General features: G+C 44.1%; 1 protein-coding gene across 8 annotated transcripts in view; it reads left to right on the plus strand.

Annotated features, from left to right (window-relative positions):
- FOXN3 (forkhead box N3) overlaps positions 1 to 18852 on the plus strand; it is a 392956-nt gene extending 374104 nt beyond the window's left edge. For all 8 annotated transcript variants that reach the window (XM_028098118.2, XM_028098133.2, XM_028098140.2 and 5 more), the window contains one exon: positions 12076 to 18852. In XM_028098118.2, the coding sequence (XP_027953919.1) occupies positions 12076 to 12625 (550 nt within the window). In that variant the 3' untranslated portion in view covers positions 12626 to 18852. The remainder of the gene's footprint in view (positions 1 to 12075) is intronic.
- The last annotated feature ends 146 nt before the right edge of the window (positions 18853 to 18998 follow it).

Below are 18998 nucleotides of genomic sequence, written 5' to 3' on the forward strand. Positions count from 1 at the left end.
AGTGACAGTAGTTTCAAAATGGCACCACTTGCTTGACGTCTGTCCACTGTGAAAGCACACGTAGTCTCAGAGTGATGACCTTCCTCAGCATCAGAGAAGTTTTCGGTGAAATGCACAACTGCTGGTTTGCAAAACTAGACAGGTTTCCATCTGCATGAATAAGAGAGAACCAGTCAAGAAAACCATTGTGCATCAGCAGTGCATTTTCCAGATACGAGTTCGGCACCTTCCAGCTCAGTTTTAAGAGAAATTAGGGAGAGGAGTATTGCAAGCTCTGTAAGGTCAAGGACCCTTGCTCAGAATACTTTGCCTTCTTCATGCCCCAAATGCCTGGCAAATAATAGGTACTGAGGTGCTTTCAGAAAGAATAAACATAAACATAGCCACGGGGGTATTTGCAGAACCAGTGTCTCTGTAAAACCCATTAATAAGTCTTTGGGCGGGGGGAGGATCTTGTTTTGCTCTTTCACACTCGTTGTAATTTAAAATTTTTTAAAAATTTGACCATGTATCTGAGGTTAAAAGGAAAACAGTCCACAGGAGAACAGAACAACAGCAGATGTTGGCCGGACCCCGTGTTGGTGACCAAGGGTTTCTGGGAGTGTTCCGTGTTCCCACCACTGCCCCCCCCCCCCCCGCATCAGTGCAGTGGGGGATGGAGGGAGGGCCAGAGAGTCATTAGCACCCACTAAAGACCAATTTCCTACTCTGCTTTGTGTGACAGGTTTTCTGTGTGAGTCTAAGTGACTTCTCCTTAAGTGAAAATATTTGTCTTTCAGGGATTTTTTTTTTCCCACCACTGAGTGGCAAAGGCCATGTTTGTTTGTCTTAACTCTGAAACTGTTATTGACATAGATGAAGTGTTACTTTTATTAGCTGATCATTACACAGCTTGTATTTGCTGGGTTCCTTTGCATATAATTATGATGTGAAATCTCCTTGTAAGAGTATCTGTCAATAGTGTAATTGACTTTACAGTGTTGACTTTTTACTCAATAACCTCAGAGATTGGCCCATCCTTAGTCGTTGGAAACCTGCTTATTTTTAAATTTGCCTGGGCATAGAGTCCTCAAGACACATCATCCTCAAAATGATTCTCACACGTCTTAAAGTTTTATGCCTGTGTCTTCGGTTTTCCCAGAGACATTCTTTGCAGAGAATACATTGAATGGAACAAACTATTATAGCCCTAGGAGAACTGTTTCTGGTTCTCTTGGGAAACAGGAGCCCCAAATTTCTTATATTTATAGCATTATGGGCTGCCTCCCAGGTAGGGGCCATAGCAGCTCTCTGGGATCTGGGCCCCCTTGCTTTCAACTCTGAGGGCTCTTTTGACCGCAAGTGATCATTCAGGTGGTTGAGAAGAATTAAATGTCCAAGGCTTGCCAGAGAGGACTGAGAGAGAACTGCGGAGGGGGTGGGGGTCCTTCATAAGGCAGCAGGGCCAGAAATTACATACGAGAACTCAGGAACCAAGCTTCCCCGGTCCTTATCCTGTGGTTGTGTGTATGTGCCTGGACTTCTCATGAGAAAACCAGTCTTACGGGTTATTAGGGTAATGCAGAGTTATGTGCCTGGCCTATGATACGCGTTAAGTAGGTGCTTGATAAATAATGTGGAAAAACAACCCAATTCAGAAATGGGCAAAGGACTTGAATAGATATTTCTCCCAAGAGGATATACAGATGGCCAAAGCTCATGAAAAGATGCTCAGCATCACTAATCATTAGGGAAATGCAAATCAAAACTATGAGATACCAGCTCACACACATTAGGATGACTCGTAGCAACAGCAGAAACTAACAAGTGTTGAGGAGGATGTGGAAGACTTGGAACCGTTGTATGCTGTGGGTAAGGATGTAACATGGTGGAGCTGTTGTAGAAAACAGTATGGCGATTCCTCAAAAAATTAATCAAATTACCATATGGTCCAGCAGTTCCACTTCTGGGTTTGTACCCAAAAGAACCAAAAGTAGGGTCTTGAAGGGATTTTCATTCATCTGTGTTCATAGCAGCACTGTTCACAATAGCTAAAATGTTTAAGCAACCCAAGGTTCCGTCAACAGATGAATGAATAAGCAATATGTGGTATATACACACAATGGAATCTCATTCAGCCTTGAAAAGGAAAGACATTCTGACACATGCTACGTACGGTACGGATAAACCTTGAGGACATTACATTAAGTGAAATAATCCAGTCACAAAAAGACAGACTCTATGTTCCACTTATATGAGGTATTTAGAGTAGTCAAAATCCTAGAGACAGGAAGTAGAAGGGTGGTTGCCAATGGCTAAGGGGAGGAAGGAGTGGAGAGTTAGTGTTTATTGGGGACAGAGTTGTAGTTTTATAAAATGAAGAGTTCTAGAGTTGGCTGGTGGTGATGGCTGCACAATGATTATGAATGCATTCAACACCACTGACCTGTACAATTAAAAATGGTTAAGATGGTAAGTTTTTCATGTTTGTGTATTTTACCACAGTAAAACCAATTGGAAAAAAAATAATAAGATTAATAATGTGGGGAGCCTTGGATTCATCTAGCTTGCCCTCCACACACCCTCCCAGGTTCCCTTTCTGAGCACCTGGAGCTTAGCCCCAAACCCCAGGAAAAGGCTTAGATTGAGCTTTTTATGCCCCCTTCAGGACAGTATACATCTGCCCAAGCCATTGGTTTTAAGGAGTGGTGGCAGTCATCTGAACCTCAGCAATTTATAAAATTATAAGAAAGTTCCATCTAGTCGCCGTCTAAAGGTACTTAATTTTATTTGGACCTCAAGTGAAAACTTGCAGTGCCCATGGAACATGAAGCGAGTCAGGAATTAATGGTCTAAGCATTAATACCTAAGGTGCTGTCAGAATAGAGTCATCAGGAAGTCTCCTCTCAGCCTAAGATCTGCTCCTGGTCACCTCACTTTGTCTTTCCCCTTTGAGAAGATGTTTGTCACAGGAGTTCGGGAAGCTGATAACGTTCAATTTTAAGATAGGGTGTGGTTTAACAACAGAACTTGAGGGAAGATTTGCCACTGGTCTTTTTCTTTTTTCTTTTTTGAGATTTGGGTTTTTGTTTGTTTGTTTGTTTTTTTAAGGAGACAAATCTTTCCCCTTCTTTATTTTTTAAGTAATCCCCACACGCAACATGGGGCTCGGATTTACAACCCCAGGATCAAGAGGTGCGTACAGTACTGACTGAGCCAGCCGGGTGCCCCTGGGCTTTCTTTTTTTTAATTGAAGTATAGTTGACACACAATTTTCCATTAGTTACAGGTGTACACGTAGTGATTAGACGAGTCTGTGTATTATGCCCTGCTTACAGCAGGCAGAGCTCCCATCTGTCCCCATACAGCGCTGTCACAGTACATTGACTACAGTCCCGATGCAGTACCTGCTATTGGTCTTTTTGTATTATATTTTGTTTTGTTTTTAAAGACCATGCACGTGTCAGCTTCCGTCTTCTGAAATCATGTTCTTTGAAAGCAGTTCTGAAACTCAGAATTAGGTTATGCTTTATGGTAGGAGGGAGAGAAGGAAATGCCACAGGAAGAGTATGGCTTATTTTTAATTTCTTTCTGAATTCATTATGGTACCTGTAGGGATTCGTCCACTTCACCGAAGTTTTCAGATCTATTGGCGAAAAGTTATTCGTAACGTGCCTGCCGTCTTTTTAAAATACTTTTGTAGTTATGCTCCTTTTTCATTCCTTATTTCATTTTAACATCACTCTTCTTCCGTAATTTTTGGCTTTCCTCTGAAAGTTAGCTTCCGGGTTGTTTTTTCATTTGGGGTTTTGGGTTTTTTTGTTTGTTTGTTTTTGTTTTTTCTTCTTCATTAATAATTTGCTTTCTTTTTGTGGTTTATTCTTTTTCTCTTTGCCTGCATTGGTTACTTTCATTTTAAACTTTTCTTCTTTTTCTGTAAAAGTTTTAAGGTTATAATTTCCTTGAAACTACTGCCTAGTTGTATCCCATGAGTTTTGATATCTTTTATTTTCATTATTAACAGTGCAAAGTATTTTTTAATTTCCATTTTTATTTCTTTGACTCACAGGTATTTTTAGAAGCATGTTTTTAAATTCTCAAACTGAGGTGATTGTTTCTTATTTTGGTTTTTAGTTACGTCTTCAACACTGATTCTTAACTACCAGGCTTTTGTGGTCAGGGAGTCGATCTGTAAGATACTGCTTCTTCAAAATTTGGGGAGACTTGCTGTATGATCTAGTATACGTTGGTTTTTATAAATATTCTATATGTGCTTCAAAATAATGAACTAACACATGTTCCGTATATGTCCATTAGATCAAGTCTGCATTACTAACCCTGTGTGCGGGGGTGGGGTGCACACTTGATCATTGAATACTGAGGATGATATATTAAAATCTCCCATTACAATGTGGATTTGACCGTTTCTCCTTGTAGCTCTTTCAGTTTGGGCTGTGTATATTTTGAAGCTATCTTACTGGAGGTATCCATGTTTAGGACTGTTGTATCTCGGGGCACCTGGGGGGCTCAGTTGTTAGGTGTCTGCCTTTGGCTCGGGTCATGATCCCGGGGTCCTGGGATCGAGCCCCGCACTGGGGCTCCCCGCTCGGCAGGAAGCCTGCTTCTCCCTCTCCCACTCTCCCTGCTTGAGTTCCCTCTCTCGCTGTGTCTCTCTGTCAAGTAAATAAATAAAATCTTAAAAAAAAAAAAAAGAACTGTTGTATCTTCCTGGTAAACTGAACCTTTATGAATGTTTAATGACTCTCTTCATCTGTAGTAATGATTTTTGCCTTAAAAATCTGTCTTCTCTGGTTTTAATATAGCTACACCAGCATGGCTTGAGACATTTTCCATCCTTTTACTTTTAACCTTTTTTTGTCTTTGTGTTTTAGGTTTTTCTCTTAGAAACAAATACCTTTTTTTTAAAATCTGTGTTAATGATCTTTACCATTCAGTGAAGATTTTTAGCCCCTTTTTAGTAACATATTTGGATTTATTTCTACCATTTTATTTTGTATTTGTTTGCCCTGCTATTTCCAGATTCTTTTTCATTTCTTGCATTATTTTAAATTGATCAAGAGTCTCCCTTCCTCATTTTTTCCCTTCTGATGGTTTAAAAATTATATATTTTGTTTCTCTTCTTTTAGTGTTGATCCCAGAACTTGTAACATGAATATTTTAAAATGTTTAAAGTTAATCAATACTTTTAACCTCCTGATCAATACAAGGCCCTTGGAATGCTTTAACTGCTGTTCTCTCTGCCTCCCAAATGATGTGTTACATTTGTCCAGTACTTTGGTTCTATTTCAGTTTTTTTTAAGTCGCTTAGTCATTATCATCATTATGCTGTTCAGTCAATACTTGATTACATTTTCTTTGCTTATCATTTTTTCTTGCGTCTCAGACCTTCATTTTCCTTTTTTCCTGAAATATATTCTTAAGAAGTTCCTTATACTGAGTATCTGCTTTTAGTAAAGCTCTAACAACGTCTTGTCTGAAAACATACTTATTTTTAAGCCTTCATTCTTAGAAGATAATGTTACTATGCATACAGTTCTAGTTTGACCATTCTTTCCTTCCTCTCTCACTTGGAGAATATTTTTCCACTTTCCCCTGTTGTGTTTGTTTTATCTTAACTGATACTATTTTTTTTTAAGATTTATTTATTTTTATTATTTTAGAAAGAGATAGAGAGTGCATGCGTGGGGGGAGGGGCAGAGGGGGAGAGAGAATCCTGAGCAGACTCTCCCCTGAGCACAGAGCCCACCTCCAGGGCTCAGCCCCACCTCAGGGCTCAGTCCCAGGATCCTGCAATCACAGTCTGAGCCGAAATCCAGAGTCAGACACTCAACTGACTGAGCCACCCAGGCTCCCCACTGATACTCCTCTTTAGGTGATGTGTTTTCTTTCTGCTATTTTTAAATCTTCTCTCTCCCTTTTTTAAATGTCTACAGTTCAACTATGATGTGTCCAGATACACACTTCTTTTTACTTACCTTCTGTGGGATTTGTCGGTTAAATCTGAAGATTGGTACCTTTCATCAGAATGAGAAAATTCTCAGCCCATTTTCTTTTCAGGCGTTGGGTTCACCCCCATGTTCTGTTTCATTCTGGAACTCCAGTTGGATTTACATTGGGTCTTCTTACTGTATTCCACATTACCCATTCTTCCATATTTCTCTTTGTCTCTGCTACATGGTATGTAGTCTCTTCAGATTCATCTTCCAATTCACTGCTCTTTTTTTTTTTTTTTTTTTTTATTTTTCTCCTTCAGCTTCATTGAGGTTAATTTCAGGGATTATACTTTTTTTCATCTCAAGCAACTCTGATGCTTTCCAAAATCTGTCTACTTAGATTTCATAATCTGTTCTTCCTTTCTGATACTTTTCAGTTCCCTCTTTTATTTTTGTACACATGCTTGACACCATGTCCCTACTTACTTCAATATTTGTCAGCTTTACAGTTCAGATTCTATAGTTGGTTTTTCTGTTGTCTCTGCCTTATGGGGGCTTATTTCTTTTGTGTTTTATTGTGTTTTTTATTATTATTATTATTATTATTATTATTATGAACCTATGTTCCTTAAAGTCTTATCTGTGGGAATTCATTGTGGCCTGAGATTAAAGACTGTTCTTCCAGAAAGGATTTGTATTTTCTTCTAGTAGGCACCATTGGGCACTTTAGATTAAATTTAGTTTGACCCAAATTCTGGCCTCATCCCCACAAGACTCGAGGCTTGTGGTTAAAAAATCTCAGGGGAGGCTTTTCTTATTTTGCATCCCATCCGGAGCGGAGGTTAAGGCTGGCTTTTATCCCCATTGTCTGCCTGTGATGGGCAAGTTAACTTTTCCCAATGATAACCTCATTGAGATTATCATCATTCGGACATCTTAGCTTTTTCATTTACATGACATTTTTACATTTATACATTCCTAGTGGTCTGCTTGCTGGTCTCTTTGATGATTTTAGGTCATGAGCTTTCTACTTGAATATTTGATTAACCTTAGTATGGGGCAATCCTGATGGCTGAAATTCAGGTTGTGTTCTTCAAGAGAGGATTTGCTTTCAAAACTTATGCTGGGTGCCTAGGGACCAGTACACCTGAGGCCACCTAAATCCCCTTTGAGGAGCCACAGCAGCTGCCAGAGTCAGTCTTCTGCCGCTCTGTCCCCATCACCATAAGTTCAGGCCCTTGTCTCGGTGCCGGAGTAGGCATCTGCTCTGGGGAAACCCTGGCTTTCTCGGTTGCCTACTGCTCCCATTTCAGATTTGTCCCTTTATTTTTTAACTGTGTGTGTGTGTGACATTCTCCTGGTACACGTGTGTTTGCAAGGGTTTCTCTGAGAGTCCCCTTTTCCGGTGAAGCCTTCCCTGGAGACACAGCAGTGACCTAAAACTGTGTCTCTGTACTTCGTCCAAGATCTTTTGTGTGATAGTCGGAAGAGTGCCTTCCAGATGTTTTCTCTGCCTCCCAGCTGGAAGTGAAAGCCCCCAGCCATCTCTTGTCTTCCGTTGTCTTTCTACCTGTGTTTGGTTTTAGACAGAAGCACTGCACTGGCTTCAGCTCTAGCCTTGATTCAGGATCCCATTAATTGCATGCTTAACAAAAGTCCAGAGTTCTCAAGTCAGTCCCTTGAGAGGACCACTTCACCCTAAATGTTGGTCTCTAGGTTTAAAACCATCAGTTCCAGAGAAAACCCTTGGGCCCAGGTGCAAGGTGGAGGTGATACGTATGGTTAGACCAATAATGAACCAAGAGAGGAGACCGCAAAATGGCCATGTCTCATTAAAAGCCATACTTTGACTTGTTAGTTGCAAGCATTGCTCATTCTCGGCCTGAACTAATGTGATTTCTCACCTTTTATGTTTGCTATTGCCCATCAGTTTGACGAAGGAATGAATACCAGGTTTTTGAAATTAACATGACCGCTGTGAGTGGTGTCACATGTAAGCTCAGCTACATCTGAGAAATGGCAGGCATTTCTCATGTATCCCATGTTCATTTCAATGAATGATTTTTGAAGAGGTGGTTAGCTACTTACCTTCCAACATGTTCGGGATGACTGGTTCCTTCTAAGTATGTGGCATCCCATAATGACGACCCCTGGCAGCCTTGTGCCGCCACGAACAGCATTGCATCAAGTTATTCGTAGTTGAAGGAGCTTGTCACGCCCTGCCGAGTTTGTGTGTCATTTATGGATTATGCGCCCATGCTACAGTCTCGGGGAAAGTTAATTTTGTCTACTGAGAGAGATACATTTATATTTTAATTCCTGCTCCCTGAACTTAACGTCTGCATACCTGTTTTTATCCAGAAATACGGTCAATGGGTGTATTGGTTTCCTTACCCGAGAGAGAAAGATATTTCAAATTCCTGCTTGAGCTGTCTTTGAGAACTAGCTGGGGCACCGTGGACCAGTCACGGGACTTCCTTAGTTTCTGTTTGTTTAATCTGCAAAATGGTTGGTTGAGTTAGGCCAGTGTTCCAGCGTATGGGTTATGGAATCACTGTTGGCATGCAACGTGATTCCAGGTGGTACCGGAGACCTAGCCCTACATAACATTTAATTCATGGGCTAGCAAAGTGATTTTCTCTTCTGTTCTCCATTTAACTGTAGTGTGTCTTTAGTACTTCTCTCAGGCTTGTTTATCTCCTTTAAGAAAGAGAAGTTCTCGGGCGCCTGGGTGGCTCAGCTGGTTAAGCGACTGCCTTCGGCTCAGGTCGTGATCCTGGAGTCCTGGGATCGAGTCCCGCGTCGGGCTCCCTGCTCGGTGGGGAGTCTGCTTCTCCCTCTGACCCTCCCCCTTCTCATGTGCGCGCGCTCTCTCTCTCTCTCTCATTCTCACTCTCTCAAAAAATAAATAAATAAATCTTTAAAAAAAAAGAAAGAGAAGTTCTCAGGCCCAGAACCTTTCCTCTTCTAACAGTCTGGAACTAGAATGTTCTGTCCTTGCTGTCATTCTAGCATGTATCTCCCACCCCCTACTCCAAACTTTTTACTCAAAAAAATGTCTTAACCTGTGGGAAAGAAGAAAGAAACGCACAATGAACACCATATGCCTTTCACCTAGATTCAGTGAGAATTAGCTTTTGGCAGCACTTGCCTTATTTCATACTCTTCCTCCCATGACTCTCCCCCGCCATGTTCCAGAGTAGCCTGTTCTGCTTAACTGTGGTAGTGAAGTGAATTATAAGCCCCATGTTGTTAACAAATGAGGATTCAGAACTAGATTGATCTTCTAAAAGTCAGCCGTAGCCCAGTTTACTCATCCAAGTGTCGCGGGCTTCACCCTGAGACTGTTTTATGCTGGTTCAGTAGAGCGGTTATTTTGCATTTTACAGCAGTTCCCTAAAACAGCAAAGATCAAGAGAACCATTATCCGAGGCTTTCACTTTCATTTGTTTAATAACTATTAATAGCCACCTGTGCAATTAGTTGCATTTATTGAGTTTCATATTTGGAAACACCTCAAAGTAATCTTGTCCTAGCCACTTCTCTGCACCTAAGACAGAGCCAAGAAACGGAAAGTCTGCAGAAAATAGATATCGCAGGGCCAATTCCCCAAAGCTCAGGGGCTGTGTTTACAGGCAAGCCCCTGAGGCATCCCTCTCTCTGGTCCCCTTTCCTCTTCCTTTATGCCGTGTTCCCATAAGCCTCCTGACCCAGAAGAGAAAGAAAACGAGTGCTCGGGTAAGCATGTCACAGCCGCAGGAAGCAGTGGTGAGCCGTCTGATGGCAATAGAGGAAACCAAGGCAGAATTCTCAAGCACCACTAAAGAACCCATCCTCTGCGCTCGGAACTTTTCATTTCATCATCACCCCGCCCTGTAAGGGAGATGAGCCCACGGCAGGTCACTAATAAGCAAGGCTGGGCTGTGAACAGAAGCCTGTCTTGTCTTGAGAGCCAGGCTCTTTCCAGAAGGGCTGGGCGGAGGTGCTTGTGGATTCTGGGATCAGAGCGTGCAGGACACAGCCTGGGGCCGTTCTAGAGACTGCTAGGATTTCATTGTGCAAATGAATTGTTGTTGGGCAGCACTGTCATTGCTGGGGTTGATTCTGTTGATCTCCAGGCATGTAGCAAAGGTTGGGTTTGGATAATGGCCCTCATGCATTTTGCGGGTGCATATTTCAGTGGGAATTCTCACCACCCGCTCCTATTTAGTGGAGCACCCACTGCAGGGCCTCGAACACCAGCGGGGAGACCCCTTGGCTCCCCTCCCCTGCTGCACCATTTACACCAAGGACTCGCCTCCCCTTTCACCCTTCTCCCTGGGCTGCAGCCAGGATCTCTTGAGCCGCAGGGCCCACAGGCATGGCAGGAAAGAGAGGGCAACAGCTCGTGACCAAATCTTCTCATTGGCCCCAACCCCATAGGCTTTCCACAGGTGCCGTAGGTTCGGGGGCTGTCCAGTAAGGCATGTTGGGGGGGTCCACAATAGGTTCCCAAACCTCATGCTCTCTGCCACACACAATCCCATCTGCTCCTACCCTTGTTCAGTCTGTCTCATGTGTCCACTCTGCACCTGGCGCTGGGGGACATGTCATGACTGGGCCCTGTCTTGCGGAGCTAACACTCCGATGGGAAGCGCACAGACATTGAACGAGGCATCGCACAGCTCATGCAGATGGTGGGACGTGCTGTCTGTGGAGGGAACATGGTAGGAGAGCGTACAGCTGGGGGCGTGTGTATGTAGGCAGGCAGGAAGGAAAAGTGTGCTCATGTTCCCCAGAGCTCCTGGAAGTGCATCATCGGGTGGATAGGCTTACAGGACACGGGGCCGACATCGTGCAACAGAACACCTCTCCCTGCCCAGAACCTTCAGCCCGCATGTCCAAGGTCAGATGCCATGTCTTCCACAGACCTTTTTCTTGCCCTCCGTCCATCCCCTCCAGCTGCAAATACCCCTTTTCTCCTGTGCATATGCCTCTCTCATCACCACTAATTCTGAGCACCTGCTGTGTCCTCTCAGTGCCTACCCCTGGGAATGTGTGGCCGAAGCAGGAATGAACATCATAGTCCTCACCCTTGAGCCAGGCACTGGTCCCCCGTCCTCAGCCCCACAATGAAGTGGGTGCAATTACGCTTCCCTTTACCAGTATGGAAGCACAGGGAGCTCAGTTCATCACTCAGACGTAAAGACACGAGACAGTAATCCGTGGTGTGGTAAGTGGTGTGGGCTTCTGATGGGAGTGTATGGAAGGGACCTAGTTATAGGGAAATCAGAAAAACAGCAAGAGTCTGTCGGATTGCACTAAGAGCCCATCTTGAGAATCAGACTTTGGTCTTAATCCCATCTCTGCTACGTATTAGCCGTGTGGCTTTCCAGACCCTTCTTCCAACGTCAGTAAAATAGGGATGCTCGCACCCACTTTACAGAGGTAAATGCAGCCATCCTGGCAGATGGCACGCGGCATTTGGCAGGTGGTGAGTATAGTAGGTGGCACCTTACTGCTCCCTCACCTGTGATGCGACCACGACTTGCTTCTCTGTTCAACTTTAAGCATCTTTGCGACAGCGTCTGTATCTGATCCCACCGCGGATACCTCCTTGGGACCCTCCCTAAGACCATGCATCTGTATGAGGTGTTCAGTGAATATTTGCAGGATGAACGAGGGAGGGAGGGAAGGCGCCAGTGAATAGCTGTCACCACACGGCAGGTGGCCCTTTCTGCTGAACCCTGCATTTCATCTCCTGACAAGAGGGTCCTAATGTCGCAGCTCTGGCAGAGAGTGGGCTTGTCCCCCTGATGTACCCCAGCAGGCTGGCGGAGCCTACCCCACGGTGTTGGCAGGCGTGCAAAACCAAGCCCGGCTTGATTTTTCTGGTTTAATCTAAGAGGTGGCCCTCCACCGCCATCACCACAGAAGAGAGTGGTTTGCCGTCTCTGCCCAAGCCGAGGGAGAATGCAGGCGAGGGGGGAGATGGGCGGGGAGGCCGGGGGTCGGGATTTGGGGTGCTGTCCACAGAGCAGGGCCGCCTGCAGGGTCCCAGGCGGGCAGAGCGCCGGGCTGCAGGTCAGGGGGCCGCAGGCGTGAGCACAGGGGGGCTAACCTGTGTCCTCTCTGTGTCCCCTCCCCGCCGCCCCGTCCGCAGGAACGGCCTGGGCGGCTGCCGGCTACGGACTGAGAGCGAGCCGTCGTGCGGCTCCCCGGTGGTCAGCGGCGACCCCAAGGAGGACCACAACTACAGCAGTGCCAAGTCGTCCAATGCCAGGAGCACCTCGCCGGCCAGCGACTCGGTCTCCTCCTCCTCGGCCGACGACCACTACGAGTTCGCCCCCAAGGGGAGCCAGGAGGGCAGCGAGGGCAGCGAGGGCAGCTTCCAGAGCCACGAGAGCCACAGCGACACGGAGGAGGACGACCGCAAACACAGCCCCAAGGAGGCCAAGGACGCCCTGGGGGACAGCGGCTACGCGGCCCAGCACAAGAAGCGCCAGCACTTCGCCAAGGCCCGGAAGGTGCCCAGCGACACGCTGCCCCTCAAAAAGAGACGCACGGAGAAGCCCCCCGAGAGCGACGACGAGGAGATGAAAGAGGCGGCGGGCTCGCTCCTGCACTTGGCAGGGATTCGGTCCTGTTTGAATAACATCACCAATCGGACGGCAAAGGGGCAGAAAGAGCAAAAGGAAACCACAAAAAATTAAAAACAAGTCACTGATTTGTTTTGAACTTTCGGCCATTTGGTTTTAGCATGTCAGGAGATTTCTAATGATTTGTGGCAATATCAGCAATTTTTTTTCTTCTTTCTTTTTTTTTTTTTGGTTTGGTTTTCTTTCTTTTCTTTCCTTTTTTTTTTTTTTTTTTAATTTGCCCCTCCTTTGTTTTGGACCCTTAAGAATTTTATTTTTAAAGGAGATTGAAGCCATAGAACTCATATTGACACTCAGCTGTTTTACAAAAGCTTTTCATTATCTGAAGACAAAACCGAAAAAGCCAAAATTACCATTGCTTCCTCCAGCTTTGTCAGAAACACGTGGCTGAATCCGCAGGGATGCCAGCGGTCATGCCACGGGAACACACATTCAACACCTAGAAGGCACGTGTGCAAAGTCATCATCGATCAGGCCCAACCCTTAGGTTTAAAAGGTCAGGATGGCCCCCCAGTTGGGGCCACTGAGTGAATGCGTATAAGGCGACGGGGACAAGGAAGAACCCTGGGCCCCGGGGAGCAGACCCAGACTCGTAGTGCGGGGCGTCCAGCTGTGCCAGGAAAACTCTTGGCCTTGCCATGGGTGTCATTGCCATGAAGTGTACAGGGGTGGGTGGACAGAGTGGGGGGCGTTCTCCAGTCCTTTGTGCTTCTTCGCTATAAAGCCTAGTAGCATCTTAGGAGGGGGACATACTGGACCACTCCTTTTACACCAGGTGTCAATGACTAATGAGAAGAAACTGGGTCAATTTTTAGTGGTGTTGCTCATCATTGAATTTTGTTCTGTATTGAGAGAATGTTCCACAAGCCATAAGCCTGAAGGTTGGCCCTGCATACATATACACACACACACACGAGAGAGAGAGAGAGAGAGAACTGATGCAGAAAACAAGCTATGTCTTCTTAACTGCCCAAGTGAATATCAAGTCCAGGAAAGTACAATAGCTGTTAAGGAAGAAAATAATGGTACAGATCTTTTTCTGTCTGTCAAAACTATTTGATCCGAGTGAGAAAACAAAAAGCTACAGAACCTGCCATTAGTATTGTGGTGTATTTCTAAAAGATTAAAGGCAGATTGATGGACAAACAAAAGTAAAAACATGGCAAAAAAATACAAAAACAAAAAAGTCCTATACTGCCCTCAAAATGGAGTTTGCAATTAATATCAGGATTCATCTTTGCAAAATCAGTGAATTCCACGTTCAGCCAGTGTAGCCAGCAGAAATTTCTGATCCACAATGCATGGATTCCTTTTAAAAAAGAAAAAAAAGAAAAAAAGACAAAAAAGGAAAAAAAAAATCACAAAACACAAACTTTTTTTTATTCAAAAATAACAAAGTTCTTGTAAGGTAAATAATGTATTTAGCATGAAGCATGAATTATTTTCATATAAATATAGAAAATAGAGAAAAGGCTATGCCTCTAATTTTTAAGCCCTTAGGCTTAGACTTTCTTTTGGTTTTCTCTTTTCTTTTTTTTTTTTCTTTCTTTCTTTAATTTTTTTTCTGTTGTTTTGTTTTTTTTTTTCCCAATTATTTTGTTTTGGTTTTTTGAAGCAGGTGTTTAAGGTTTAACCTTCTTCAGGGACAAATTCTGACTGTTGGGGAATCTTACTCTGCAATATAAAATATCTTCGTGTTCTGGTAGGGCCTGGATGGCGGAGCTCTAACTGCCTTGTCTGCACTTCAGCCCCCGACCCCCTGGTTCTCTGTTGAAAAGTGTGTCCTTTCTCTTTGTCTGTCCATGTTTACCATGACGCAATAATTTGAGGGCAAACTTAGTAGTGAGTGTGTATGATAGAATCAAGAGAATTACGGGACGCTGACTTGAGAAAACCATTACCGTGATTTGGTCCTAGCAAAAAGGCAGTGAATAATTATGCAAATTCGCCAGAAGAAGGGAAAGCACGCTAATGGGCCTTATTGGATGAGGGTGTGAGTTAGGGTGCGCGCGAAGGAGGAAGTGACACGGGTGTTGGAAGGACCAGCCCCAGACAGTTTTCCTGTGATGCCATCTCGCAGTGGGAAGGAGGGGCCGGCCACCTCTGCCGCCTGAGCACACGAACCAACCTGGAATTAAGCCCACCTAGATTATGAGAGCTGAATTTAGACAACCGGACGATGTCACGCAGACCAGAAACTCCTGTTACCTTTGCCTAAAAGAAATTATCTTGGGAGATCCAGAGAGAAATCTCTGAAAGAATATGATCTTCCACCCACATGGAGGGGGATTTTAAAACAAACAGGAACACCCACTACCGGGGCTCAGGATGTGGTGGTGAGGGAGAGCGGGGGGCACTGGGGAGACGGGGATGTTTAAAGACGGGACAGTCGGGGGCCATCGTGGAGCCCAGTGGCCAGCAGCAGCCAGGACGGAGGGAGTGAACTGGCGCGGACCCCGCGCTTTCCTTCCTCTGGGTTGCTGATAAGAGAACCTGGGGGCAGGGGGGTAAAAGAAGTCTGTGCCCATCTGACAGGTCAAGTTCAGGACCTGAACCTGAATACTTCCAGCACATTTGTCCCGGGTGTAGATGGGAAAAGGATGTATTACCGAAGTGCCCTGTTGCCTCCATCTCCCCAAATATCTGACACCCCAAAAGCTGGTGTCAGTTGCAGAGCCTGAGCAACACTTTGATATGTGTTGTCACCTGACCAAACCCGGAAGACACCCCCTTCGGCTCCGCCCCCCCACTCCTCCATCCCCACCCCCACCCCCCAGGATAAAGTTCAGGCTTCCCTCCCGAAAGGCAGAGGCGGACATCCAGGACTGTTTCTGGCGGGGACTTTTTCCAATCAAAACCCCTGCGGTGGGCTGTCTCCCCTCATTTCGTTTTTCTAAAGGAGCAAAGGTGTCTTTTAGAAAATAATAAAATGCAATGTGTGTGATTTACTTTTCTGATCTCTTTGAGAAATAGATAAATATAAAAGTGTGTTCTTAACTCCAGAACCACTCTTTTTGCATAAATACCTCATCGGGCAGCTTTCTAAGTGTTATTTTCCTGAGTCTCCCTCAGCACCTGTGTAGGAGCCGCTGGGTGACTTCTAGGGGAAACTTTAGTGAGGGTACTTTTTTCTATTTTTCTTCTGTTTTTGGAGGCATACACATTATGCATAACCAAAACAATGGCTCAATTGTGTTTAACTTTGTATTTTGATTGTTGAGAAAAAAAAAAAGTATTGATGTGTATGTGGCCGTTTGTAGTGAATTCATGGCAGAATGAGGTTGTCCGTTGTCCTTGCCAAGCCAAGGGGCGGGAGGCACCCTCTCTCACTCCCTCCTCCAAGAGCAGTAGAGGATTTAAGCACAAGCCTATTTGTGAAAGACTATTTTGCTCAAATGTAATTCACTTTAGTCTTGGAATTACTTCCCAAACGTCAGGTGTTCTTTTAGCTTCCAAACTAGCATATGTATTCATGAGTCTTGACAGATCGCCTGAGCACCGTTCCAGGGGTGTGGTGTTTTTGCTTTCATTTCTCCTGCTGGGAGAAGGGGTGTTTTCATGTGTCATTCCAGTATCTCACATACTCACGTGGGGCAGGGGGGGAGGGGGAGACGGGGAACTATAGCAATATTTAAAGATGCTTTGGAAAACAACCATGAACACATCAGCACCATGACATCTACAATTACTTGCTGTTGGCCCTCGGACACATTTAAGAGAAAGAGACTGTAGCTCTTTTTTCTTAAATGATATACACATAGACAGTTATTTTTATGCTACTCTAATTGTCTTTTATCTTTATCTAGTACTACTTGGAAAGGGTCTGCATCATAGATTTTTCCCAGCCTTATTATATACCATAAGCTCCTACTTCCCTTCCCTCTCTAATCAATATACTTCTAAGAGTTCTTTGGTAAATAAAGCTGTCTATTTGAAACTCAAATGAACCAAACCCACGTTTAGGTGGTGGTTTGAGATGGCCAAGACAACTGCTGCAGGTTTCAGTCTTGGGGCTGAGTCTTTAAGAAGGGATGTGTCAGAGGCTTTTCCCAAGAGCTGATTTTTTCTCGGAGAGGCATTCAGCGTGTCTGGTCCTTGCTGGGTGCGGCAGTAGCTACCACAGGGCATTCTAGAAGCTGCCGTTGCACACGAATGGCGTTCCTGCCCCAGGGACTTGAGGCTGTGGGCTGTGAAAACCGTCCAGATGGCTTTTGTGCCCAGCTCAGTGCTGGGACACACTGGGACTGCCCGGCACCAAGTGCTACCAACTCACGTTTCAGTGACCCCCACACTATGCATGTGGGCTCTTAGCCTCTCGTTCGAAGGGCTTTTGGAGAAGGAATCAGAGTTCTGTACAAGTGACCTACATGGAAGGGTTTTCCATATGGGATTGGGTTAAATTCAATGTGACTTCTCTTTTCCCTTTAAACTTGATTCAGGTTGGGACTCGGTTTCTTTCTGGTGGATCACAGCTGCCCAGATGTTGCAATTTATTTTTATGTTTCTGTAGAGAAGTATTTTTCTTTCATCTTCAGGATTTTTGCCACCAAAAGAACACATTCAAACTCTGTGTCCCCTCTTGATTGTGACTTAACCAGTGTTGACAGTTAAATCCTTAGTGTCGTAGGTCCCAGCCCTCCAATACTATATCAAACACTGTTATGCACATAATGCAGCACTGTGATCTAATTTAAATAATACTTTTTTATTATTTATACTACTATATATAATATACATCAACACTTTTGCTATATAACCTAAGTGATAACCCTCTTTTAGTTACCTGCCAAACTCGGGACTTTGGTTTATATTGCAGTTAACACAGTTACAAAGTTGTAATGGTGTCTTTTTTTCTTTGTAACGGAATGTGTAAATCGAAGTATATACATTGTGTGGTGTTCCTGTTTCTGGAGTTTCATGAGGATTTACACATGGCATTCAGTGTTCTGTATAGACCCGCCTACCTTTGTGAATTCATCTGTTAACCCCTCTTCCTTTGAGAGAGCACCAGAGGTGGTTAACTCCTTGTTTTCTCTCTTCTACTGGTTATTCTTGAATTAAGCACAGACTCGTCAGCTCGGTTGCTTTATCATGAATAATGCGTGTGACCTTGAAATTCTTCCACAGTTCAGCAAACAAGTGCTAGCTTCACTGACCAAAAATTAAGGAAGGAAAATAACGATTTTCAAAATGACCCATCTTTTAACGGCCGAAACCGATGTGTCTATGGTGCTGCATTTTGCTGTCCTACTTTTGAAATCAGACCTAGGTGAAAGATCACTTCTGACTTTACTGTGATATGCTCACAAGTACCCTTCCTGTTCGTTTTGTTAGCGTTGAAATCAAGACTATTTATTTGGAGTATATTCAACAGTGTTTTTCCCACTGTATTTCATTTGCAAAAGTTGCGAACAGCCTTCCCTAGCTTTTGCAAATAACTGATATTCCATATTGGATTCGCACAGACTTCGATATGGTGAGCCTATCAAACCTACAAATTGTATTTCATCCTTTCATTACTGTGGCCTGAGTTCCCCAACCCCCACCTCCTTTTTTTAGATGAAACTTAGCACAAGTTCAGTTACTTAAACATGAAGCATTTCTTGAGTACGTGTGTTGAGGCCATTGAAGCTCATAGCTGATTCAGTAACCAGTTTCATGCTGTTTTATTCACACTTACTACTTATTACTGCCATGGTGAAAATGCGGGGTGGGGGGGGAGTATCCGGGTGTGTCTGGGAAGCATTAGACACTTGTACATTTTTTTATACTCTGATTCTGTAACATTTCTGAGTTGTGTTTTTGTTTTACAGAAGAAAAAAAAATAACAGTGATAAAGCAATCAGAAGACCAAGAGGTTTACTATCGATGCTTAGGGTCGTCTGACCTTCGCTGGCCAATAGACCTACATGGCCAAATTCTAATTTACTAGAGTAATAATTTCTCAAAAGCCAATTTTTTTCTGTATTTTCTGTATGAAACTGCCAATATCATGAATAGAAAGGGAGAACCATAAAGGAGAAAGAAAGTGACGTTCAGTTGCATCTGTGTTCCCTGCAGGAGCATTGTGAAGGCAGGCACAATCAGCCGGACTTTAGGGACCTGATGGTATTGCTTTGGAGGCATCCATACATGCATTTCGCATTCTTCATATGTAATCATATTGCCAAAGACAAACTATTTCATCATTTATTGTAAATAACACTTTCCCCCAGACCTACCATAAAGTTTCTGTGATGTATTGTCTTCCAGTTGCAATAAAAATTACTGAGTTGCATCAATTGACGAACAATGCCACGTCGTATTGTGTGCACTGCGTCTCCATATGCAAATGCCGAGCAGTAAAATCATTTCTATTTCTTACCTGCACTAGGGTGTGTGTTCCGTTTTTTCCACTTCGGTTTTAGGGTCTCAGACGCACTTACTG

The sequence above is a fragment of the Eumetopias jubatus genome, unplaced genomic scaffold, assembly GCF_037043125.1.
Source record: "Eumetopias jubatus isolate StellerSeaLion01/CBP00866 unplaced genomic scaffold, mEumJub1_p1.0 scaffold_7, whole genome shotgun sequence".
NCBI classification, from domain to species: Eukaryota; Metazoa; Chordata; class Mammalia; order Carnivora; family Otariidae; genus Eumetopias; species Eumetopias jubatus.